Source organism: Glycine max, chromosome 5 (genome assembly GCF_000004515.6).
Source record: "Glycine max cultivar Williams 82 chromosome 5, Glycine_max_v4.0, whole genome shotgun sequence".
Taxonomy (NCBI): domain Eukaryota; kingdom Viridiplantae; phylum Streptophyta; class Magnoliopsida; order Fabales; family Fabaceae; genus Glycine; species Glycine max.
Window position 1 is genome coordinate 2,263,352 of NC_038241.2, and position 25,818 is coordinate 2,289,169.

The 25,818-nt window shown below is 33.5% G+C and overlaps 5 protein-coding genes across 5 annotated transcripts; 3 read left to right on the forward strand and 2 right to left on the reverse strand.

Annotated features, from left to right (window-relative positions):
• Positions 1-820: 820 nt before the first annotated feature.
• On the reverse strand, positions 821-3,671 carry LOC100817354 (cyclic dof factor 3). The gene is made up of 2 exons (XM_003524713.5): positions 3,362-3,671; positions 821-2,480 (listed from the first exon to the last, which is right to left on the reverse strand). Exons 1-2 carry the CDS (start codon positions 3,509-3,511, stop codon positions 1,209-1,211), a joined length of 1,422 nt encoding a protein of 473 aa, XP_003524761.1. The 5' UTR covers positions 3,512-3,671; the 3' UTR covers positions 821-1,208.
• An 8,916-nt stretch (positions 3,672-12,587) lies between these two features.
• Positions 12,588-13,508, forward strand: LOC100819493 (uncharacterized). Its single transcript, XM_003524717.5, has 3 exons — positions 12,588-12,888; positions 12,978-13,033; positions 13,145-13,508. Exons 1-3 carry the CDS (start codon positions 12,687-12,689, stop codon positions 13,262-13,264), a joined length of 378 nt encoding a protein of 125 aa, XP_003524765.3. The 5' UTR covers positions 12,588-12,686; the 3' UTR covers positions 13,265-13,508.
• A 2,009-nt stretch (positions 13,509-15,517) lies between these two features.
• Positions 15,518-17,846, reverse strand: LOC100776733 (GDSL esterase/lipase At1g74460-like). The gene is made up of 5 exons (NM_001255062.3): positions 17,586-17,846; positions 17,099-17,229; positions 16,768-17,007; positions 16,418-16,667; positions 15,518-16,048 (listed from the first exon to the last, which is right to left on the reverse strand). The coding sequence occupies exons 1-5, from the start codon at positions 17,821-17,823 to the stop codon at positions 15,801-15,803; spliced, it is 1,107 nt and encodes a 368-aa protein (NP_001241991.2). The 5' UTR covers positions 17,824-17,846; the 3' UTR covers positions 15,518-15,800.
• A 2,716-nt stretch (positions 17,847-20,562) lies between these two features.
• LOC100779933 (geranylgeranyl diphosphate reductase, chloroplastic) lies at positions 20,563-22,703 on the forward strand. Its single transcript, XM_003524728.5, has 2 exons — positions 20,563-21,490; positions 21,800-22,703. The coding sequence occupies exons 1-2, from the start codon at positions 20,804-20,806 to the stop codon at positions 22,499-22,501; spliced, it is 1,389 nt and encodes a 462-aa protein (XP_003524776.1). The 5' UTR covers positions 20,563-20,803; the 3' UTR covers positions 22,502-22,703.
• A 1,000-nt stretch (positions 22,704-23,703) lies between these two features.
• Positions 23,704-25,720, forward strand: LOC100783173 (malate dehydrogenase, chloroplastic). The gene is made up of 2 exons (XM_006579466.4): positions 23,704-23,871; positions 24,151-25,720. Exon 2 carries the CDS (start codon positions 24,157-24,159, stop codon positions 25,396-25,398), a length of 1,242 nt encoding a protein of 413 aa, XP_006579529.1. The 5' UTR covers positions 23,704-23,871; positions 24,151-24,156; the 3' UTR covers positions 25,399-25,720.
• The last annotated feature ends 98 nt before the right edge of the window (positions 25,721-25,818 follow it).

Genomic DNA, 25,818 nt, shown 5'->3' on the forward strand with positions numbered 1-25,818 from the left:
GGATAAAAAAAGAACTATCATACGCAAGTTTATCTGAAAAAAAGAGAAGCTATTATATGCAAAGCTTATCCTCTAACTCTAAAAGTCAACGAATGATCTGAATGCCATATCTTCAGTTTCATTTTTCAGTATTCACTTTTCACCGGCCTTCTATAGCCATGTCTTTCACACGCGGGAATAAATTTGCAGGCTATAATAATAATAATAATCAAGGATAAAAGTTATGGATCAAGATTCTCTTATGCTATAATAGGACCCATTATTATCGGTGTAAAACAACAACTAATTTCTTTTGAAGACTATATATTGTTTACGTAAATTTTATTTTCTAACAAAGTCTTCTTTTAGTCTACTTTTATTCACGTGATGAAGAATCAAACTCTTACAACATATTTAAACAACCAATTACTTAACAAATATACCGAATCTTTCTGGACATTATTAGTTACTCATGTTTTTTAATCAACAAATATTAATTTATTAATTTTGTTTAAAATATCAATAAAAATAATACAAACTTATAATTTCTTTCTCTTTTTTTCTCTCTTCATCCTTAAATTCTCTTTTTCAACCGTAAACCAATCTTATATTTCTTAATTAGTTACTAATGTTAAGATGATCAAGATCCAAAATATATTACTCCACCCCACACACACCAAAAAGCATATTGATTATTTGGCTGCATATCAAAGCACACATGTATCTTGTACGAGAATGACAAGACAGTCAAGACTGTTCTATCCGTTACTTTGATCATCGTAGTACTTGTGCTTATCTTCCTACTTCTGTAATTTTCTATCGGCATTTCATAGATAGCAAATACCCCACTATGTTGTTCACAGAGGGAGAGTCAAACAAAATTATTCACTTTTCTACGAAGTACTAAAACATGTACAACGTTAGGATTTTTATACAAAGAAAAAGATCTTTTCCATATCTAGGCTAAAGGGCAGTATTTCACATATATTTTTATATAGTATGCACATGAACTCAAACTCTAAGCACATGAAAAAGAACCTATATACTCTATTTTTATATTGTCAAATGAAAATAAAGACAAAATTAGTCCTCGTCGTCCCACTTATGCTGAGGAAATCAGAGACTACAACCCTTTTGCTTCTTCTATACAAGGTCAATGAAGCAAGTCAATAACCCATCATCACTCAGATGGTCACCGTCTCTTGCTAGCTAGACAAGAAGTGATTAATTCAGGAGTTTTCATGAAAATTGAGGGATCTAGATAAAGCTGCAGGGTTAGCCATCAACAATGGAGAGGCTTCAACATGATTCTTTTCATTTTTCTTTGATTGGAAGGCCTTAAACATACCTCCACCACTCACTGACTCATTCTTAATTCCTAGAGTTGCCCATATAGAACTCTTTGCAGCCTCACTTGGATCATCAATTCTCAACGTTTTGGGAACCAAAACACCCCCGTTTCTTGGCTTTGAAGCTTCTTCTTTAGGCAAAGAGTATTGCTTAATCATGTCACCGTCGCGCGAGTGCTTCCCCAAAGTTGGAGAATTTGGACTGGAGCTTCGAGACTCGAGGTTTGAAGCAGATGAATGTGAGGAAAACAATGGAACATTCCAATTCCCTGGCATGCCACAGTTCCAAAATGTAGCAGGATAGAATGGTAGGGGAAATCCTGAAGGACACATAGCAGGTGGAGGAACTGGAGAATTCCATGTATAGGGCCAAGAAACACCAGGAATACATGGAAGTTGAGGAAGGAAACCATGATTTTGGGGCACTGATTGTTGTTGGAAGGTGTTTTTGTTATTTTCTCCCTTGGAACTTGAAACTGTGATGGAGGATGTAGTTGAAGAGTCATCACCATTTTCCCCACTTTTGCAAGGAACGGGGGGGAGTCTTTGATCCTCAAAGCCATGATGAAACCCATTTCTTGTGCAATTGAGAGGCTTTTTCTCTCCAAGATTGTTGACAGATGCCATGGAATCACAAATAGGTGCATGTGCATCTAATCCAAAGCTGAGGACTCTACCATTGCCTTTCAAAGGTGGAAGATGAGAATCAATTCTAGCTGCTTGAAGGGCCTCAGAGATAGTGATGTGGCGATAATGGGAGGTAGAGTTCTTGTTCTTTCGCCGTCCTGCCCCCACAGGAACATTCCTCATGGTGCCACCTGCAGTCCAGTATCTTTGACAGGCTTTGCAGAAATAACGCGGCTGGTTGACATTGTAGTTGTTGTAGTAACAGAATTTAGTGTCCATGCTTTTGCAGCGGGGGCATGGTAGCACTTTATCTGGCTTCTTCAGGGTTTTCTCTTGTGAGTTGGCTGCATCACCTTGTTCCTTCTCTGTTTTGTCACCTTTTGATTTTTCTGTTTCTTCTTCTATGGAAGGTGTTTTGGGGTTCACAATAGCCTCAGGGGATGAGCCTGAATTCTTAGTCTCTTCAGCATTTGGAGGAGGATCAACTTCTAGCTCTTCCTCAGTAACATTTTCAACTCCAGCATCCTAGTAATTTGAAAAATCTTTTGCTTATTAAAATCAATGCCGCAGAATTGCAGAAATAAAACCAAGATATATATGTGTGTGTGTGTGTATATATTCACAATTTTCTAAAATTGACATGACAATTATAATTTATAAGCTTATAACACTAAGAAGAAGAAGAATATGGGGCAACAAGGTAGAATAATTTTTGAAGAAATATTGCATAAAAGAAAAGCCAAAAAAAAATACTCCAAAAGCTGATCCTTTTGTTAGTATATATGGCAGATTATGTATAATGAAACAGTGATGTTCCTGTTCCACAAACAGAGTTGACTGAAATTGTTCGGTAGATTGTTGTGATCACCACTAAAACATCAAAATGTTCCACAAAAACAACATAACAGAATTAATCACAAACAGCAGAACACGAGAAAAGTGTGCTGTATGTGAACGGCGGAAACAAATTTTACTCCAATTCCTTAGAAAGGTCACAAAACCTATATAAGCTTTTCCAGAAAAATAGCCAGTTTTGGAATTGTAAAGTGAAAAGAGAAAATTTTTCTTTCAACACTCTGACTTATTAATTTCCAAAACATTCAAAATTACACATCAGCAATAAATCTCGCAATTGGAAGCATTCATAAAACCAACTTTCAATCGAAATTAAGAAAAAATAAATAAAAGGGGTATAAGATTTCATTGAAAAACAACTTTAGAAGTAAAAAATTAAAATTTTGAAAAATCATTGTGATGCATGCAAATAAAGGAAAATTGAAGAGACAAAACCGAGCCATGAGAGTGGTTTTAAGCATTTAAGAGTGTTGTATGTACAAACATGTCACAAAAACGTTGCTACGCTTTCTTAAAACCATTTTTCTGAGTAACTACAACACCAACCGTACCTTGTGTCCTTGGTCTTCATATTTTTCCATCTCTTGTTCTCTTTCCTCGCCACTTTCTATTTCTTTTTCTTCTTTGTCAACAACAACATCTTCAGGGAAAGGGATCTTCTGACCGAAAAGCCTAATTGCAGGGTCTCTAATTTCGTGCATTTTTTTTTTCTTTCTGGGGATTCAAACGTGCGAGATGGCAGTGACTTGAGTTTGGGTTTTGATGTGAAGTGTCAGTGGAGACACGACGAATAGGATTTTGATCCGTTTAAAGCAGAGTCAGGTGCCACGTCAGACCCAGGTTTCGATTCTAGGCCACAAGTTCTTGTGGCCTCTGTTAGATTTTCTTTCTTTTTTTCTCCCTGTTCGATTCTCGGTAGCACGCTCGTTGCGTGCACCCATGTTAGCACTTTTTGCTTCAAAAATCCTGATGACATGGCGTAATGTGATTGGAAGCAGTCATGCTAGATGAACTGACCGTGTGTGTTTTCTTAAAACTTTTTTAGTTAGATACTTACATCTGCAATTACTAGATACTCTTGCTTATACAACTGAATGCTAGATATATTTGTATCAGATTATTTCGTTTAATTATGGAGAGATATAATTGTATTAAATATTTATAGAAAAGTTTTATTATTTGTGAGCACAAAGATCAATTAACATGAATGATACATGTGATTCAGAAAAAGAAGAAAAAAAAAACCCTATTGCTAACATAATATGTGAGTATTAGGATGTGTTTTTGAATGAGTACATTTTTCATTTGCCAGCTTTTCCTCAACTTGACAAAAAATGACAAAGAGAAAGGGTAGTTTATAAAAGATGGAAATGATGAAAAAGATGTTTCTTTTGGTATCTCTTTCCTCTTTCTTTTCTTTTCTTTTGAGGCTTTTAGTTTCTACTGATAGCTAAATAAAGCAAAAAAATAATGGTATATCTTCTAATAATATGCTTATTAATTAATTTTGTTTATTTAATGAAACCCGTCAAACAATTGAACAAGGTTATTTTTTTATGGATATTGTTAATCAGTGTAGTAAAAGTATTAGTTAAGAAACTAAAACTGAATAATATTTAAGGTAAAAATTATACGAAAATACAAAAATAATCATAAATAACATAATTTTTTATCTTTTAATAAAAATATTTATATTTTAAATTTTTTAACTAATATCCTAAGAATATTAATTATTTATTTTTAATTTGATCATTTTCCTATCACTCTTTCCGAGGAATAGTTATTTTGTTCCTTATTAGGATAGAATTATATATTTATCGGCTACATGCCAAAGCCGTGTACCTCCACGGCAATTAAAACAAAGAAGCTTAGTCCGATTTTGCATTGTTAAATGAGTCTTTGTTAGGAGATCAGTTTTGAGTTTTTAAGACATTATAGATCGTAAAATTTTCATGTTTGATATGTATATTAAAAAAATAATATTCCTTGAAAAAGATGTTTTTTGAAAAAAAAAATAATCAGTTTCACACCAATTTTTTTTATGAGAACGTAGGAATCTTACTTTTTCTGAGTTTAAATTTTCTTTTACTACACTAAGAATATTATGTTATTATTTATTAATAAGATAAAAATATGTATAACTTTTTAGTTCCTATAAAATTTATTTAAAAATTTTCAGTTACTAACTACACAAATTTTATTCGTGTCCAATAAATAGGATTCACGATTTTCGGAGCATGGAAAACTTTTTTCCTACCCTACACCTCTTTAAAGTATTCTTACAATTCATTAAAAAAGAAAAAGAACATTCAAACGCTAAAAAATACTGGTATTATATATTTACAGAAAAAATATTTATTAATCAATATACTTGTTTTTATTAATTAAGTCTTTACCTGATGAAATTTGATGTGTTAATAAAGTTGATAATATAAATTTATATTAGTAATATGATATATTGATAATATAAATCAGTGATGAATATATAAAATTATTAACAAAATAATCAGTATAACAAATTAAAGTACTCACTTTTTATGTATAAAAGTATTAAAAAGATGTAGTAAATGTGTAGATTCACTCTGATAATACTAATAGGGATTTTTTTTGGTGCGGACTAATACGGTAATTACAAAAAAAAAACTATTAGTATATACTAACAAAAATTAATAATTTATATTATTTTTTTATTAATAGGAATTAAAGATATGTATTATGAAATTTACAACTTATGTATCATTTTCAATCTATTATGCTAGATTCCCTTTATAAACTATACTATTTCCTTATTAATTGAGATAACATTTTGGTGAAAAAAGACATCAACGTCTCTGTCCTACTTCTTGTCTATTTTAAGAATCATCATCAGTATAATTTGACTTAATAACCAAAACATGCAAGTTGAATTATGTAGTTAGATTAACCTTTGTTCAACTCAAAATAACTGAACTATAATCAGTTTAGGTATTGAATCTTAATATTTTTAATTGGATTAAATATGAATCAATACAATCGTACTAAATTTAAAATTATTTCAATACAAAAATAAATCTGTTTGAGTGTTTTTTTAATTAAATATGAAATAATATTGTTTATATATATATATATATTAGCCTAATCATTTGGTTCAAGTAAATATAAGAATGATCCTATTGAATTGACAAAAGATAATTATATCAACTTGACCCCAATCTAACTAAATTTAATGATTCAATTTTTAGTTTTTACTTAAAACTAACACAATTCAATCAATGATAACTCTTACTTCTTTTTCTTTTTTTTTTAAACTTTGAATTACACCCCTTTAATTTTTAAATAAAGTGTATTATTAGTAACTTTTTTTCTTTTAGTCGTTTTTTTTTACTTTTACTACGAAACTCTTTATGATTTAAATAAAGTATATAACCAATTACTTTTCTGTTTTTCTCAATTTTTTTAATTTTAAAATCATCTCTTTTGTGATTATAATGATAAATGCAACAACAAATAATAAGTATTCAAAGCCTTAAGTTTAAACATATACTTCTAATAATTGATAACATCTAATCTTAATTAAATTTTCAAATTTTGTATAACTAAGTATATTTTATTATAAAATTAACTAAAAGAAACTCTAAATGACACCTTTGAATTTTTTTGTCATACCTTTTGTTAAAAAAAACCGTCGTTGACTGTTAGTTAAAAGCTAAAATTTCTCTCGACAATTTGCAGAACTGTGTTTTGGAAGCAAATGAACGTGTCTTGTGAGTCTAAGCTCAAAAATAGGAAAAAGAGACTTTAATGCATCATTGAGAAAACAATTAGAAAAGCGAAGATTGTGGCTAAACTAAGGCTAGCTAATGCTAATCTAAAGAGGAGAAAATGACCAAAGGAAAAAGCTCCAAGCATTTTTCTTTTGTAATTCGAGTTTATGAAAGTTGAATAGAGTTTTAAAATATTCAACAATTTGCACGGGGGAAAGACACGTGTGTGTTCTATTGGCACGTATTGATCACTTTCCATGCAGCTCCCTTGGTTTTACTTTTAAGAATGAATCTGCTATCAAGAAACAAAATAAAACGCGTGTGTCCCTCTTAGTGGGGAATTTTAATATATTAAGACAAAGTAGTTATTGGTAGTACACGTAATTAAGGAGCACAAATAAGATGACAAAGAATTAATAAACAAAGATAATGAACACTAATGCTTTTGATAATGCAAGGGGCGGCCGCGTGGTCGGTTGGGGATTAGGGTCATTTGAAGCCACTTTAAATATAAAGAATCTTTTATTAGGACTCTCACATTGAATTTACCTATATAGTATTCCCTTAATTATAAATGTACATGTAAGACAAGACCAATACAATAAGCAAACACAACATCTAAAATATATATATATAGGATATAATAGTCAAATTTGCACCAAATATCTTGCTATTGACTCATTCTTCCCTTGTCTCTTATAATATCAATAAAGCCGAAAAAGGTCTTTATAAAGATTACACGTGTGTATTCTCCATAGCACTCTTCATTCCAAACAAAACCAAAATGAGATCATAGTTCATTAATTAATCATTTGTGAGGCTCGTCAAAAGTTCAAAACGATCACTAGCTATATGATTCATGTTGTTGGGTTTTTCTTTTGCTTTGTTTTTGTTAGGATTAATTAGTGTATGTTTAGATAAATTACATTGTTTTCTAGATAATGTTTGCATTAATCAATATGAATATTTTGTGGTGTTATTTTCTTATTTGATTAGAAGGGAAAGAAATTAAGAAACATGAAAAACCCTGCATTATATGCAGCTGCATGAGATGTTACGACCATGCCAAATGCAATCAAAGCACAAGATCTAAAATTTGGTTGTTAGACTATAACAATTACAGCATCTCACTGTCTAGAAATAAACTCTGATTTTTTGAAAATTATCAATTTTCTGTAATAGAGGTTATTAACAAGATTAAGTTTCTTATGTATAGACAAGCGTACCTATTACATTTGTTTTAGCATTTTGATATAGATTGAGACTTTTGATTTTCTCCCCGCCCCGTTTATTATTGTATCATTTTGGATTTAATATAATTTATATTTTTTTATAAAAAAAAAAAGCACAAGATCCCAACAACCAAGAACTGCCCATTGTTGTTAGAAACTCCCATCATCACAAACCACTTGCCTTGGATTAGGATAGTTGGATGGCTCTTATCTATCAGTTGCAGCCACTACCAACTCTCGTAGTCGAAGCCTTTTCTCTCCCTTTAATTTAGGAGATTGGTTTGCTTAGGTTTATTAATTTTGGGGCTTTCTAACATTTTATTTTTGTAATTTTTACTTTTCTTTGGTTTAATTTTCCATGGAATTTTGCATTATATTTATTATTAAACTTAGGTGGGGACAAGGGCAACTTAACATTCCTAAATAGATTACTAGGGTTTTTCTCTCGGAAAAAATGGTGCAATTTTTGTTTGCTTATTAGTGTCATTTATTTTATATTAAATTTTGTGAATGACTAAGTTCTCATAGTGAGCATACATTAATTGACTTCTGTATCAAATAGGTAACGTAAGCATTTGACTTTAAATAAGTTTTTTCTTTTAAGAAAATTATGACATTTTAATAAATGCCACTCTATTAGCTTTTTTTAAATTAAAATTTAATAGTTTTCTATTTTAGGTTTTTTTTACTTGTCTTAAAATTATTAGACATAGGGCCAGTTTTTTAAAAATTATTTGTTAAAATAAACTTTTATTTTAATAAAAATAATCAGTTTTATGTTTTTTTAATGTATTTATCTAAACTGTTTCTGTTTTTAAAAAAATAATTTTCTATTTATTTCAAGAAATAAATCATATCTGTTTTTTTTTTTGAAAAAAATACTTATATAAAAAATTTATTTTTTAAAATTTAAATAAACTCACCCATAGTTTCTCAATTTGATGCTAGCACCTAACCATAACTTGGACACACCAAGATAGGCACCCCACCTCATGAACTTGAGGAATTCAACACCTAAATGCACTTAGCCACATGGCACTCGAGTGACCTAACGACTTTTCGTGCCAAAAAGGATTTATACAATGGACTCTTTTTGACATGTACATATAGAACCACTTCTCTTATATGCTAACTTTGCCATTGGAATCCTTGTTGATGTCGCATCATAATTGTTTCCTACACATCACCGTAACATCTCACTAGAGACCTTGATCGTGCATTTGCATCCCTTATCACACAACAAGAATCAAAGGTAATGTCGTTTTGAGGTAACTGAGAAACAACGAGGTTGTAGAGCAATGTTGAATGGAAATGAAGGTTTTAGAGTGATGATTACATTTTTGAAAAATTATTTGTAAAATATACATAATACATTCTGGAAACTAATTTTTGGAACAATGATGATTTGGAAATTAGTTTCTAGAAAGAGGTACTTTTAGAAGAAAAAATTATGAAAAACTAAAGGGTACCTCTAGCAATTAATTGAGGTGTATTTAGTAATAGCCTCCGGCTTATGGTTTTAGCCCAAATATAATATAAATTGTACCGGGACACCAAAGCTTGGGCATTATATAAAGGCTGGTCATTGCTTCCTGCAACTCATCTTTGCTACTTACACCCCCTATAACTTTTAATATCTTCAAACTACCCTTCTTTTTTACCTCTGTCAATCTCCCTCCCTCAGTTAATGAAGCAGTTGTTTTCCTCTATTTGTCTTATATTTTTTGTAGACCATAAAAAAATTAGTATCTTTTTTTCATCAGCTTATAATCCGCAAGTTAGAAATTTTTTGGACCTACAAATTTGCTTTTATGGAATAATGTTAGCATAGTTTCAAATTGAATAATCCAGAATGTATGTTGTTTTTTGAATTACCTAATCCAGAATTATGTTAGCATCATTTTCGAAAATTAATTTCATAATTCTTCTAACATAGTTTCGGATTGAGTAATTTAAAAAACAACATAACATGTTCCATATAACTCAATATAATTAGGAACTATGTTAGAAGAATTGCTTACATGTTCCAAAAAACACTTTCAGATTAGATAATTCAGAGACAGTTTAACATCAACAATATTATCATTTTGTCAATCCACTAACATTTTAAGTCAGAATGCTCATCGAAAAATCAAATAAAGAAGATGAACTTACCTTCAACGGTGTTGCTACCTTGAACAACAATGTTGTTCGCTACCTTCAACTTGTCTTTGTCGATTGTTGCCTGCAAGCTGTCAGTCACAGTAGGGAGCAAGTAGAAAAGAAAAAGAAAGGGGGTTAGTTGTATCGGAGCCAAAGGGAAAGGAAAGAGGAGAGCTAGGGTTTACTCAGGGGAGTGAGTGTGCCTAGTGAGAGCTAAGGGCATTTTTTGCTCATTTAGTTTGTTTTAAATTTTCCATGCAGTGCAGGAGGTAATTAACAGGATGCAGGAAGCAATTGCCTAAAGCACTCTCCCTAAAGCACTAGGCCCCTTTAACCGTTTACCCACTATGAGAGGGATTAAATACTTCATTGGGCCAAGCCCCAATGCCACTATCCTATATGAGAGGGAGAAAAAAAATCACCTGAAAATGTGAATGAAAGAGTTAAGCGTTCCTCCATCTTATCATACTTTCAAGCTATTGAATATTGATGGAGCAAGTAGGAGAGGAAGCAAATAGTCATAAGAATCATTTGAACTATCCTTGTATAAAAAAACTCAGTTCTAGTCAACCTCACCTTATTGACAATGCTTAAATGTTTGTCAGAATATACTTATTGTTTATTTCTATATCGTTCATTGGTTGCATCTCAATCCTCCTCCCCATGAAATTCAACATTGTCCTCTTGTTAACTTTCTCATTTCCTTTATACCCTTGTGTGAGAAAATCCCAAATGGCCTTTTCGGATTTCAAAGTCATAATTTAAGTAAAGATTGCTTCAGAAACAACAAAAAATATAATATACTTTATCTTTGATTTTTGCTGCCTTCTTTCCTTGTGATTACTGATTATTGTGATGCTGTAGGATTTTCTAGTAAAGGATCAATCACATAGTCCTCCTCAACAGCCTCCCAAAGATCACAAGCATCAAGATAAGCATTCGTTCATATTGTCTATAAGTGGTAATTATCACCTTAATAATTAAATTGGCAATTTATTATGGCTAGGTTATCAAATTGAATTTTCATCTTTTCGTGTAAGTATTTAGGTGTTTTCTGGAACTCTCAAACTTACCAAGTCTCTTAAGAACAATAAAGCTTTGATTATCACTCATTGGAAGTACAAAATAAATTCTAAAAATACTATGAAATGCTGGGAAGACTAAGAAATGAATACTGAAGCTCATACTTTCATTCATACTAACAAGTAACATCCATTAAATTGATGATGATGATGATAATAATAACAAATAAAATTACCCATAAATTTATAACACCTAATTAGTTCTCATGCATCTATTTCAACTCCAATATATGGTCGACCCTAGTTGGTTAATTTATAACCAACCTATTATCTTCCATAATTCCTCAAATTAAGAACGTCAAACAATTCAAACTCTGAAGGCATTAATTCTTAACAAATTCAAAAGATATATATATATATTCAGGGCCATCAGGGGCACATATTCGCTCTATGTCTGATCAATCTGAATTTGTAGCTGTTTTTTATCTTTTAGAAGAGAAAATTAAATTGCTTCCTTTTATATGTCTAGCGACAGAGCTTTGTGTGGTCTACACATAGCAAAGTTGGTTTGCCACTCGACAGATTTAGTGGAGAAAATTGTTGTTTCCACTACCCTAGCAATAACATAGATGACTACAACATTTGAGCTGTTTTCGTTGTTGAATATGATGACTTCCACTTCCAGCAACTGCAACCACTTGGTTTTTATTCTTACACCGTTATTAGACTTGGGCCATACAAAACAATACGGGGAATAAAACATGTATTAACACTAGATGACAGAGAAATTATTTATATATCATCTAGAAAATTTGCACCTGATATAAGGTCAAACTTCAATTTATGTGAGTCTTGTCTATGTCCAATGAAAGTTACTGGCCTGTTTGTCTTTGTTTAAGAGGCTCCTTTTTCTTCTAGTTAATTTCAAAGATCACATGTTTCTCTTTTTTTACTGAATGGGATATCTTTAAATTAGTAGGCTTTTCGGCTTAAGTGACTAATATGACTTATTAGTCTAAACATATCTTAACACTTTAAATTTAATTATAACATAACCCTTTTGTTTCATTCTATACTAATGTGAAATGTGAGACTTATTTCTGGGTGATCCCGGTGAACCTGGCTAATTGCTGCCACATTTAGTGCCTAACATCTGTTTTCCTTATACCCTTGTTGACATACCATTGTGCAGTTGCCCTTTGTGAGTTACTACTTGGGATGTGTAGTGTACAAATACCTATACTGTTCACATATGCCCTTCGCATTTCCCACTAGCCTTTGACTTCGATTATTGTACAGGTTTTACTTCACAAACGCTTCTGTGTCATCTTTCCACTTCCATAGTGTGCTCCATATTAACTTAAAATATAACTTTTATCTCTGCCTAACAACTCTCTGCACCCCAATACTGGAGAAATTATTAGTTTATCCAAGATCATCATGATTCCTAATGTGACATAATTAAGTGTTATTAATTCTTTTTTTTTTGTTGATTGAAAATTTTGAATACTTAACATTAAAGATTGATCAGAATCATAGACACGTGATGGTCGTGGACTATTTAATAATTTCTCCCAATACTGACTTTGGGTTTTCAAACACGAAAAGGCCACAAGCTGATAAATTAAAAGCTCTCCAAAGAGTGGAAACACGTTGTTCCCCCGAGAAATGACGGGTTGCTATCACCTTTATTTATTGACTTTGGTAGCATGATTGCTCCTCCATAATGGATTTTCCATGCTAGAAAAACAAACAATCAGAAAAAATCTCGTGTACATGTATAAATTGAGAACTCCCATATGGGAAGCAACACAACCTAGAGTTTGTTGTTGTCTTGTTGAGAAGTGCAATACAAGGATGGCAGGCACTCTCTTTCGTTTATTCGTGATTCTTCTAGGGCTTTCTCATCTTGTGTGCTTGAAAGCAGTCCCAGTTACAAGTAAATTCTACTACTATATTTCTATTTTTATTCTAGTAGAGTTGTAGTTCTCCTTCATCTTCTTACAATTGGCTTGTTTATATTATCAGGAACTGAAAACCTTATGCAAGGTCAAGTTCACCTTACTCTGGAGAACAACCACAAGGTGCACTTTGATGCCCTATGACTATTCCTATGTTGCTTAAGACATGTGACGCATTTTTTTACCCCATATGTATCAAGTCACCGAGCTTATGTTGCATTTATTCAAATACAGGTTATCACGGAGAGAAACTTGCACTGGGAGGAACCAACCATTACCGAGAGGATGGAATTGGAACTCCACGACTATTCCCCATCAGGGCCTAATGGTCGTCACACTCCAAGAGCACCATAGTGTGTGAAATGGTGTGGTGAATGATAGTTTCTCTAGGTAGCTGTTAGGCATATCCTTTATGCAATACATCTTATTTGTGTAGGCATAATCAGTGAATTCCAGAGGGAATTATGTATGATGAGAGAATGGACTAAGTAGAGTTGTATCCCCAGTACTGTTCACTATGATTGTATGAGAACTCAAGACACTCATGTTTGTTAAGAATAAATTATACATGCACTAAGTATAAAAGTCTTTTACATTATTATTTAATTATAAATCACAAGTTTGATGACTTTTACAATAATTATTTAAAAAGTCACGATAAAGATGATTTTTGATTAATCGATAGTGTAAAAACGTTTACACCGGAAGTGCATGTCTATTAGACTCATTTGTTAAACTCTGCTGTGTATCCATATATTAAGCACCCAGAATTTCAATTGTATTTTATTGAACTAATAGCATTACAGCTCATTTGTCCTCTAGTCATAAAAAAAGATATATCATCAGTTTTACCTTCAAAACAATGGTTAGTAACAGAGCTATTCTGTTTGTGTGAAGGATTCTCACTCAAAGAATCCGTGTGGAAAACAAAAACCAACCACTAATAAATTCATGTAGAAAGAAAATGTCACAGTCATAGATTTTATTTTGGTAAAACCACACTACATGCATGTAATTAAAGTAAGTCTCAGAAGTTGAACAATGGATCGTTCATTGTGCCAATAATCCTCCACCCCAATATTAAGTCGTCGAATAAACAAATTAAATTAATGTTGATGTGAAATAGTTGCTTACGAGTTGGTGATGCATTAAGCATTAAACCAACATGTAGCCTTTCTTTTTGGCCGTTCTTTTGTGTCCAAAATAGAAATGTGGAGATTTAAATGTGAAGAACCATTTGTCCACCCCGAGCAAGTTGATAGGGGATTACCATAACCATGTTCTTGGAAAGTGAAATCGGAACTAATCCAAAATGTTTGTTTAATTTAAGTAATCATGCTAGTTGGCCACTAAGTACACTTGAAGATTGTCTCATAGCAAATTTAATATTAATTTGTTTTATTTTTTCAGCGGAGAAAGCGATGTATAATGTTGATTGGGACTTACTTTTGTCTACCACTCCCCCCGGACGCCTTTTCTCAAACATATCCTGGAAAAGTTTGAGACCAATATAATAATATTCATTAATTATAGCATATAAAGTTAGTGGGAATTATTAGAAGCGCGTAAGATCCGAAACTCGTAATTGTACATTGCACAAGTATGGAGATTTGATTTTAATATACTTGAGATGCATAAAGTAATGCTAGCAGAAAATTATAAGTCTTGGTGTAGCGTTCAGGTGTAAGCCTATAACAGGACGTCTCACAGAGACCATATTATAATGTAGATACATAATCTCTTTGCAATAAAATACCACAGGGATTAATATATGAAACAAGTCCACGTTAAAGTTGTGTCTTGATTTCTATAAGTATAAACTTAGTGCAGTATTTTTTATAGTCCTGATAGATTTTTCATCTAAAGCAAAAGCTAGCGGATTAACTTCCACAGCTAAAAGTTTGCAAACCTAGAATCTTTTGTCCTCAAAAGTGGTGCTCTTATATTTTCATGCTTTCAAACTCTTTCAGCCTTTAAATTTTTTCTATATAATCATACAATTCTCTTTCTTTGGCCATTCTTTCAATTGGTATTTGGTAACATAGGTCATCTTGCTAAGCATTGCTAGTCTAAATGATGCAATCACAGACCGACACAATCTTAACTTGGGGGCTGTGGTAAACCAATCAAAGAAATTAATATATCTGAAGGTTCTAGTAAGTTTTCACTTATAAATGTAAACTTTAGCGCTAATACTTTTCAGTTAAGACATTTGTGTAATTTCCTCTATATCAGAAGTTCAGAATTAACTTAGGACTCCTCTGAAGTCAGGTGCATGACAAAATTATTTCAATTTTCAGCTGCCTAAATATATTGTACTTTCTCTCTATATGTGTGTGCCATCAGTACTCTGATGCTGAAATGTAGCTATTGCAATGAGCTATTGAACATTCTTTGATCAGTCTGTAAGATGATACGTCATCACTTAATTGATGGCAGAGATTCAAAACAAATTTTTTAATATATTGGGAAGTCAAAATAATGGAAAAATTTATTAGGACCCAAAACAAAATTAGGTTATTTATCAAAATATAGCTGAGCCATTTCTATAAGGCAATAAAAAATTAAATGGCTGCTAAGCTGCAGGCTTCTGCAAATGGTGAAGTTCAACAAAAACAATTTATTGAACCTGATCAAAAGACCAAAGTGGCTCAATTTGAGGAAGACAATACAGTATTACACACTTAACTGGTGGGTTACATGTGTGATGCAGAATGAAAGGAAATATCAAAAGTTTGTTTGTTATTTTCCAACAAGAAATTATGTATAACTGATTATTAAGACACGCTATTATGTATAACACTATAACCGACTGGAACACTGGTCTTGGAACATGAAGATACTTACTTTGACGAACAATTCAAGCATTAGACAATAAAACCCTGAATCATCATCGGTCTTCTGGAGATGGAGCAACAGCAGGTGCTGGTGAAGGTGCACCCCCTTGATTAGTATTTGAAAGTCCAAATTTCTTGATGAGTTCATTTGCAATTAGCTCATTAGCACTGTCTGTGGGGTGGTACTCATCCCAAAAGACATATTTGCTTCTATCTTTGCACAGACTTGATGCAGGTACACATGTAAGGGCAGGTCGAATATTCCAAAAGGAACAACAGGGCGAGTCTGCGTTTTGGAATCCTGCAAAGCAAACGTAATTACAATGTAAATAACTCTCAGCAGTCAGCAGACAAGCAAACCTCGCCTCGCTCTTGTGACATGCTATCTTTCCCCTCTTCATTCCCAAGTAAAGGGTGAGTCCCATGCTTTTGTGGATCGCGGTCTCACGCTAACACGATTTTTTTAATTTTCTGATCATGTTTATGTTAACAATGCTTCAGAAAGTAACATACACAATGTGTTAAATCCCAATTATTTCTAAATACTATATATGCACTGTGCTTTCATTCTTTTTAGGTGTTTCACATACACACAATGTGTTAGGTTCATTTAGATAATTGCCAATGGTGTATGCATCCTGTTTGTGAAGAAAGTAACATATTTACTTACCATAATTATTTGGATTGCTAATCACATCATAAACAACATCATATGCATCTCCAAATTTATAGCTTGAGTCAGGAAAATTCTCCGCCAAGTCATCAATTAACTTGCTTGCAGCTTTGTTGAAGGAAAGAGCCAGCTTGTTTGCCTTTTCTCGACAATTCCCAGTTGTAGTCAGCACCCTTTGAAGAGGAATGCAACCCATTGGACCCAACCCAAAAACCACCAGTTGTCTTGCTCCTAAACTATGAAGTAGCTAAACAGCATAATTGAAAAGAATTTTATTATTAGATGCGAAGAGGAAAAAGAAAAAGAAGTTGTGTTAGGAACTTAGGATGGATATAAACTAAATAAACCTTTAGTTGTCTTTCCAATGTTCCTATTAAGTAGTCCATGAAGGTTTCATCATTGTAGGTCCATGAATCAGTGTAAACAGGCATCAAGTAGTTGTTTATGAAGTCATTGCTCCCTAAAGCAACAACATAACTAGCTTCCTTGAAAAACTTGTACGCGGCCCTTTTTCCAATTTTGGCTCTAATTAACTCTTGTGTCCCCTGAAACAGCTCAATTTGTTTGTCCAGAGAAAACCTTTGGATCTGCAAGAAACAGAATTTTCCATCCAAATTATGCTTCCATAAAGGCTATAAGACAGTATATGAAACTTGACATTTGCAAATTGCAACTCACAAAATAGGCGCCAGTTTCATTCAAGATGCCACCACCACCAGAAGCGTAGTTCACACCGTTTTCAAGTATAATGTCTTCATTTACAGATGGGTCCAGGAATGCAGGAGGCCTAGGGAGGTCCATATTGTCACCTGAAAATGTATAACATTAGTATTAGTATTAGTATGCAGCCAGAAACAATAGAAAAGCGCTAGCACTTCTAAATAACATGACAAACTCTAATTCAAATTTGTTCACATATGAACACCATATGAATAACCTTAGAAGTTAGAAAGTCAAAGCTAAATCTTTGCTGCAGCAATGTGGATTAGAAATCTTTTCATTTTGGGGGTAAGGTTTGAAATATTCATGCAGAAAGTTAAAACGAAGCAGTCTTTCACTTTAGGCAAAAAATTAAAATAGAAACTTGTCACATAGAGGCTTTTTTGAAAAGTTACCAACCTAAATGCTGATATCAAATTGAGTTAGAAATTAAGTAAAAGGTTACCTATAATGTCAGAAACTGTGCGGCCATTAGTGAACCTTCCATTAGGTAACCCGTTACCCATGTCTATACCATACCAAGGCAAGCTTGCTTGAGCAAGGCTTCTTGAGAGATGCATGTTATTTCCAACATCCGAAAGTGAGTCTCCAAAAATGAACTGCACAACCTTGCTATCGCATCCTTGAAGCCCAATTCCCAAAATGGTGGTTACTACAATCACTAATGCAAGGTTGAAGTCCATGTTTGTCTAGCAGGCTATATTCTGTATCAATGCATTTGAGTTGGTTTTTTATACTAATAGCTAGCTGCTGGGAATTTTGAAATCTTAATTAGAATGATGAGATTGGTCTAGAGTTTGGCAGAAACAGAGAGAAAATTTCATGGGCATGCAAAAGCGGGAAGTAGATAGTTTGATATACCAACTTTCGTTTATTCAAAGCGACTGCAACTACCCATATATATTTATTTACAACTTAGAGAGTGAAATCACAAACAAAGGGTAAAGTCTAGATTTTGTTCATGTTGGAACATGAAATCCCATTACAAGAAATATGGGGCGATGACCCTTAAAATTGCATTCTCAACAAACACGGTGCATGGATGTCTTTGGAGTGAATTGTAATTTGCAGTGATAAGTTAACCAAACCGGGAAACAAATGTCCCAAAACAAAGACAGCAACGCTAATTCCTTCAGCAGTTTAACGAAAAGAAGTTAAAAGGCATGGATTTAAGGTTTCGCCAAATTCCAAACTTGTTCAAGTCCTGCATTCTCGTATTATATTATGAATGAAATGGCATGAGTTTCTTTCTTTAAGAACAAGCATGCAGTGACTTGCAATTTATAATTAATTAAAAATATTAATTAGCATATTAATATTTTTTATATTTATAATGTGTATTTATGTATTTCAATATAATTCTTATTATGAAAAAATTTTAATTATCAATCATAATTTTACTCTTTATTAAAGTAATAAAGGGAACCTGTACGGCTGTACCACAAAAAGTAAAAAAGTAGGATGTGTGTGATAATTAAAATGTTGTGATCTTAATTTTATATATAATTTTTAATATAACAATTTGTTGCCACAATCTATTGGATATGGATACCTTTGTGCAATCCAAACCATAAAAAAAGAAAGCCGCTGGTAAAAAAATAAAGAAGGAAATAAAGAGAAGTAAGATACAAATAATTTTTCACTATTTATTTGACATGAAATAAATTAATTTTATTTTCAATTTTTAAGAAATGTGTGATAATTTTATCCTCCGCCCTCAGTTTACTTCTAACATATTTTGCATTTTTTAAACTCAACCTTTTATTTTTTTTAGCAAATTTTGCACCCAATTTTTTTTTTATATTTTGCCAAATTTTATCTCTCTAACTTTTTATTTTATTTGATGCATTTTATTCCTAAATTTTAAGAAATTTAAGAATTTTATCTTCAGTCAATTTTCTTATAACATAATTGCACTTTTTAATCCAAACTTTTTTTATACAAATTTTGCACCAAATTTTTTGATATATTTTATCCCAAATTTTATGTTTATTAAAAAAATTATAATACCAAGCCTAAATTGATTTATTAGGAATAAAATTTGTGAAAAATTAAAAAATTAAGAATAAAAATAAAATTAAAACTAAATTATAAAAATTATAATGAATAAAATTTATTTATGCATTCTAAAGAAAGATTTAATTAAGTTTTTCATATATGAAAAATAGGTCATTTTTAGATTACTACTTAATATTCATTTTTTCAACTAAGTACATAAAAAAAATTTATATTTCAATTTACTATGTGTTTTTAGTCCCTTTTCATTAAGTGATGATGTGATCGTGTCACATTATCATGACTTATTGACATCTCATTGTCATGTCATCATCTTTGATGTCACAATCATGTGTGAGTGATTAGACTTTATGATATAACACTTCGTCCACGTCATCGTTTAACGACAAGTAGTACATTAAAATAAAAATTTTTCAAGTAATTATTTGACAAAAACTAATTTTTTGGTAGTGATATGAAATTGACCTATTCTTCATATATGAAAAACATATTTAAGTCAAAAATAATTTTTTAGTTAACGAATGATGAGGAGGAGTTTTATCAAAATAAATAATTTAATTTTAGATAAAATAATAAATGATAGACTTTATTATTTTATTGAAAATAAAAATAAAAATGGTAATCGTAAATTTAAGTTATGTTTAAAAGTAAATCTTATAAGTCAATAAGAAAAAATTGTTTCTCAAACACTTTTATTTGATCAAATAAATTTATAAAATAATTTGATGAACATATATGTAATTTACTTTTATATAAACTTAAGAAACTTTATCCTATTTATTTTTTTAAGATAATTCCTCATTGAAAATAAGAAATACATTAAATTAATAATATATTTTTAATTGATAGGAATAAAAAAAATACTATTTAAAATTTACAATAACTCACCTATCAATTTATTATGTTTAACCAATTGAACTAGATTAATAAGATAATATTAATGGTGAAATTAAAGAGTGACACTTAATATCTAAACAAAGTTAGAAGAGAACCCAACCAGATCGAATGGTAAAATATGTGTTTTTGGTTCATCAATTATATATGATTTAAATATTTTTTTATATCTAAAAAATAAATCATTTTTAAATTACTATCTAAAAATCCATTTTTTTTGAAACATAGTGATGTGATATCCTCATGTTATCATTTAACAAAAAGAAGACTAACAACGGGAAATATAAATTTTTTTCATGTAGTTAATTGAAAAAATATTAAATAATAATAAAAAATAACTTATTTTTTAAATATGAAAAACTTAATTAAAAAATATTGTAAAAATTCCCAAGGCAAAGTGCAGCACTTCCACAGCTAAAGAGAGTCACCCTACTTGTGGCACGTGACACGCCTAGCTTTCAATGGCGATTTTGCGAAGGTGATAATGACTTTTCGAAACATTGATGAAGTGAAGACAGCATTTCATTAAAGATCAACCACTATGAGCATAACGTGGCAGCACCAGAGCCACTCAAAATAAAACTAACACCTACCTCCAACGACAACCTTCATCATCCCAAAATCTATCCACTTTAAATCACCACCCTCAATCCCACACATCCAACGGCCACAAACCCCCTCAAATCCCAATCCATATCCCCTCAAACATAAAAATAATAATCAAACCCCTCTCTCATTCTCTCACTCGTCACCATGAACTCCATAGCCTTCAAATCCTTCGTCGGCCTCCGCCAGTCCTCGCCGGAGGCCCCGCATTTCGCCGCCCAGCCAAGACCCGCCACTCCCCACCGCAAATTCCGCGTCTTGGCTGGAAAATTCAGCCCCAAGCTCAATGGCCGGAACCTCCGCGTGGCGGTGGTGGGAGGCGGTCCGGCTGGCGGGGCCGCCGCGGAGACGCTGGCGAAGGGCGGCGTGGAGACGTTCCTGATCGAGCGAAAGATGGACAACTGCAAGCCGTGCGGTGGCGCCATCCCGCTGTGCATGGTGGGGGAGTTCGACCTGCCGCTGGACATCATCGACCGGCGCGTGACGAAGATGAAGATGATATCGCCGTCGAACGTGGCGGTGGACATCGGGAGGACGCTGAAGCCGCACGAGTACATCGGCATGGTGCGGCGCGAGGTGCTGGACGCTTACCTCAGGGACCGCGCCAAGGAGTACGGTGCGAACGTCATCAATGGCTTGTTCTTGAAAATGGATATTCCTAAGGATAAGAACTCCCCCTACGTTCTGCATTACTCTAGCTACGATGGCAAAACCAATGGGGCTGGTGAGAAGCGTACCTTGGAAGTTGACGCTGTCATTGGCGCTGACGGGGCTAATTCTAGAGTCGCCAAGTCTATTGATGCCGGTGATTATGAGTATGCCATCGCTTTTCAGGTATAATATTTCTTCTTCTTCTTCTTCTTCTTCAACTTCGCATCTTTCAGCTAGGAAGTAGTAACTAAATAGATGTTTTACTTATTGGACCAAACTTAAATATAATTCCATAAATGCTTTTTGTGTTGTTTTCTAATAAAAATTGGAGTTTTATATGCACAATAAAAGTTTGCATTAAAGAATTATATAGATTATTGTGATAAATTTTCAATTCTGATTGAAAAGCAGTATTAAAATATCTAAGAAATTGTCCTGACTTATTAGTGTTATGATTTTCGTAAAGTAACACTAGGATGTTTGGTTTCTCAGGAGAGGGTAAAAATCCCGGATGATAAGATGGTGTATTACGAGAACCTTGCGGAGATGTACGTGGGCGATGATGTTTCTCCAGATTTCTACGGGTGGGTGTTTCCAAAATGTGACCATGTGGCTGTAGGCACTGGAACTGTGACACACAAGGGGGACATCAAGAAGTTCCAACTAGCAACAAGGAAAAGAGCAGAGGACAAGATTTTGGGAGGCAAGATCATCCGAGTGGAGGCTCACCCTATCCCGGAACATCCTCGGCCACGAAGGTTGTTGGGGAGAGTGGCGCTGGTTGGCGACGCTGCTGGCTACGTAACCAAATGCTCCGGAGAGGGGATCTATTTTGCAGCCAAGAGTGGGAGGATGTGTGCAGAGGCAATTGTTGAAGGTTCTGAGAATGGGAAAAGGATGGTGGAAGAAGGGGACTTGAGGAAGTACTTGGAGAAGTGGGACAAGACTTATTGGCCAACTTACAAGGTCTTGGATATTCTTCAGAAGGTGTTTTATAGGTCCAACCCTGCAAGGGAAGCGTTTGTGGAGATGTGTGCTGATGAGTATGTGCAGAAGATGACCTTTGATAGCTACTTGTACAAGACAGTGGTGCCTGGCAATCCATTGGAGGATCTGAAATTGGCCATTAACACCATTGGGAGCTTAGTGAGGGCCAATGCCATAAGGAGGGAGATGAACAAACTTAACGTATGACAATAATAGTCATTATCATATTTATCATTCATTTTTGCTTTGTGTTTTTCCTAGTGGACATGATCTCCTTATAATTAAGTGATAATTAACTATATATGTGTAAGAAAAAGGATTGAATTTCATGCAATCCCATAACCGGTATTTGTACCTTTTATCTGCAATGATGTAAAATGCTAGAGTACTAGCAAAGATTTACTTCTCAGTTCTCACACATTGGCCATAGGTTATGTCAGCTAGATTTAAAGATTTAGGCTCTCAAGTGGTGCTGTTAGTGACTCATTTAGTGGCTTAAGCTATTCCAAATTGAAAATATACGTGTAAAATATGTTGCTATATATCCATGCCAATGATGAAATGACAACTATAACAGCCTTCTTAGTCTGGTTTTCTGAATTTTATATGCTTAAGATTAAGAATGAGCGGCCTTTACTACCTCTTGGTTGTATTGAAGGGCAAAGTTCGTGCGCTAGTACGTAATATTTCGAATATTTGGTACCATTGACCGTGCAATGCATTTTTTTTTCTTTTTCTTCTTTCTTTTTTTCCTAAGATTAGTTAAGCATAGCTTAAAATATTATTAAAATAACACGCATAACTTAAAAAAACAGATATCACACTATGATGTAAGTAGAGGGAATGTCAAATTAAGCTGAATCAGTTTCTTTTTTCAGAGGTTCAGTAACCAATCAAATTTCAGACATTTGCTTATTTCATACCAAAAAGCCATTATATTTTTAATAATCTTATAGATATTTTTAAAATGTTAAATACAAATAATAAGAATGTTGAAAATTAATTTCCATTTTATGATATAATAAAATCAAATATATGCATATAATAAATTATAAATTTAATTAAAATATCAACTACTATTGTTTTTCTAATTAACAATTATCATCATATTTTATGCCTTGAAATTTACTCTTCTTATTTTAGGAGAGTGAAATCCGAATCTCACTATGAAAAATATAAATTTCAAACATAATGGTATTATTAATGGAAAACTTAATCTAATCTAACCAGAAATACGGTATTATTACGAACGTGAACATCTACCCGGAGTCTAATAATGGGTTTTTAAACTTTTTTTTGACATTTGGAGTGTAATAATGTTAAAAAGGAAAAAACAAGGAGAAGAAATGTAAATAATAAATATTTTTACAAAAGAGAAAAATAGTAAAATAAGAAGAGTGAGGATGTGGCAGTAGAGTGAAGAAAGCATTTTGAGAGTAGATTCTTTTTTCTCTTTAGCGTTTGGTAAGGGTGCCTATATTTATTCTGCATTCGTCCTCGATCCTTAGGCGGAGATTTCAAACACAACTTCGCTTATTAAATCTCTTCTTCCAATTCCTTCTTTCATTCATTCCCAGGTACGTTTTCTCTTTTCTCTCGCCCAGATCTCATTCCAGATCTCCCCTTTTCTCATTTCAATTTCCCTGTATTCCATTATCAATGTTGCAATTTTCATTCAAAATTACGCTCTCATTAACTAATCTTAAAACCATGTGATTTGATTGCAAATAATCTGTTAGGTCTTCCATAGCAAAATAAACCCTACACTTTCTTATATTTCCCGTGTGCTTTTTGTAGCTTTCGGATAGGTTTCAGTGTTTTAATCGAATAGACTTGATTTATTGTTTGTATCACAGGCTGAGATGGCAGCGGCACCAGCAGCTACCTTCACTATTGGAACCACCGGTTCCCTAGGCCAAAGAGGAAACTCGCTTCCTCAATTAAAGTCTTCTGGGTTGAAATTCAACTCCCAGAATCATTTGAAGAGCTTCTGCGGCCTCAAGGCCATGTCATCCGTGAGATGTGAGTCAGAATCGTCTTTCTTGGTTAACAAAACTGGTGCTGCTCTGCGGGCGTCTTTTGCATCCAAGGCTCAAAAGGAAAACGACCAAAACTTCAACTACAACTCGCAGCCTCAGGCTTCGTACAAAGTTGCAGTTCTTGGTGCTGCTGGAGGGATAGGTCAGCCACTCGCGCTTCTCATCAAGATGTCGCCTCTAGTTTCCGACCTGCATCTCTATGATATTGCGAATGTCAAGGGAGTTGCTGCTGATATCAGTCACTGCAACACCCCCTCACAAGTCAGGGATTTCACTGGAGCTTCTGAGTTGGCGAATTGTTTGAAGGATGTGAATGTTGTTGTCATACCCGCCGGTGTTCCAAGGAAGCCTGGCATGACTCGTGATGACCTTTTCAACATCAATGCCGGCATAGTCAGGGACTTGGTTTCTGCTGTTGCGGATAATAGCCCTGATGCTTTTATTCAAATCATCAGTAACCCTGTGAACTCTACCGTGCCTATTGCCGCAGAAGTTTTGAAACAGAAGGGTGTGTATGATCCTAAGAAGCTCTTTGGTGTTACCACACTGGATGTTGTGAGGGCAAACACATTTGTTGCTCAGAGGAAGAACCTTAAGCTGATTGATGTTGATGTCCCCGTTGTTGGTGGGCATGCCGGGATTACCATTCTTCCTCTGTTGTCAAAGACAAGACCCTCAGCGAGTTTCACTGATGAAGAAATTGAGGAGTTGACTGTCAGGATTCAAAATGCTGGAACTGAAGTTGTTGAAGCAAAGGCAGGTGCAGGGTCTGCTACCTTGTCAATGGCGTATGCAGCAGCTAGATTTGTTGAATCGTCTCTTCGTGCCCTTGATGGAGATGGGGATGTGTATGAGTGCTCATATGTGGAATCAGATTTGACTGACCTTCCATTCTTTGCTTCAAGGGTGAAGCTTGGTAGGAAAGGAGTTGAGGCATTAATTCCATCTGACCTCCAAGGGTTGACTGACTATGAGCAGAAGGCTTTGGAATCACTTAAGCCAGAACTCATGGCCAGCATAGAGAAGGGGATTGCTTTTGCTCAGAAGCAAGCTGTTGCTGCTTAATTTTTTTTCAACGGGTGGTTTCTTGGGTTATGGATTTATTTTTAGCACAAATACTACTTAGAGAACTTAGGTTGCGGATTTGTTGTAGCATCTTTACTGCTTCCAGAACTTAGGATTCAAACTTTCTATAGTATCAACTATCAATTCTACTTCCAGTTTTGTTAGTAGAACGGGACGGAGCTTCCATTTCTGTTCTCTATACAGAGCTTAGGTTTTGGTCGAAAATCTTCAAAGATGTCACCATTATAATGTAGAATTGGAAAACGTAAAAGTTGTTTTTGAATAATATGGCAACTAGACCAGTTTTTGGTTTTTTGCTGAATCTCAGTCTTTTTGAATCTAGGCACGCTCTCCTTTACAGTCGCATATTTTAATTAACCATGCTGGCCTGATTGAGCTTGCAATATGCTTTTCAGTCAT

Bases quoted from the DNA above. Each gene is read 5' to 3' on its own strand.
- LOC100817354 (XM_003524713.5), bottom strand. From the start codon at position 3,511: ATGCACGAAATTAGAGACCCTGCAATTAGGCTTTTCGGTCAGAAGATC. The intron at 2,481-3,361 runs GTACGGTTGGTG...TCAAATTACTAG, and splicing joins ATGAAGACCAAGGACACAAG to GATGCTGGAGTTGAAAATGT.
- LOC100819493 (XM_003524717.5), top strand. From the start codon at position 12,687: ATGCTAGAAAAACAAACAATCAGAAAAAATCTCGTGTACATGTATAAA. The intron at 12,889-12,977 runs GTAAATTCTACT...TTATATTATCAG, and splicing joins GAAAGCAGTCCCAGTTACAA to GAACTGAAAACCTTATGCAA. The intron at 13,034-13,144 runs GTGCACTTTGAT...ATTCAAATACAG, and splicing joins CTCTGGAGAACAACCACAAG to GTTATCACGGAGAGAAACTT.
- LOC100776733 (NM_001255062.3), bottom strand. From the start codon at position 17,823: ATGGACTTCAACCTTGCATTAGTGATTGTAGTAACCACCATTTTGGGA. The intron at 17,230-17,585 runs GTAACCTTTTAC...ATACATTTTCAG, and splicing joins CACAGTTTCTGACATTATAG to GTGACAATATGGACCTCCCT. The intron at 16,668-16,767 runs GTTTATTTAGTT...TATGCTGTTTAG, and splicing joins CATTGGAAAGACAACTAAAG to CTACTTCATAGTTTAGGAGC.
- LOC100779933 (XM_003524728.5), top strand. From the start codon at position 20,804: ATGAACTCCATAGCCTTCAAATCCTTCGTCGGCCTCCGCCAGTCCTCG. The intron at 21,491-21,799 runs GTATAATATTTC...TTGGTTTCTCAG, and splicing joins AGTATGCCATCGCTTTTCAG to GAGAGGGTAAAAATCCCGGA.
- LOC100783173 (XM_006579466.4), top strand. From the start codon at position 24,157: ATGGCAGCGGCACCAGCAGCTACCTTCACTATTGGAACCACCGGTTCC.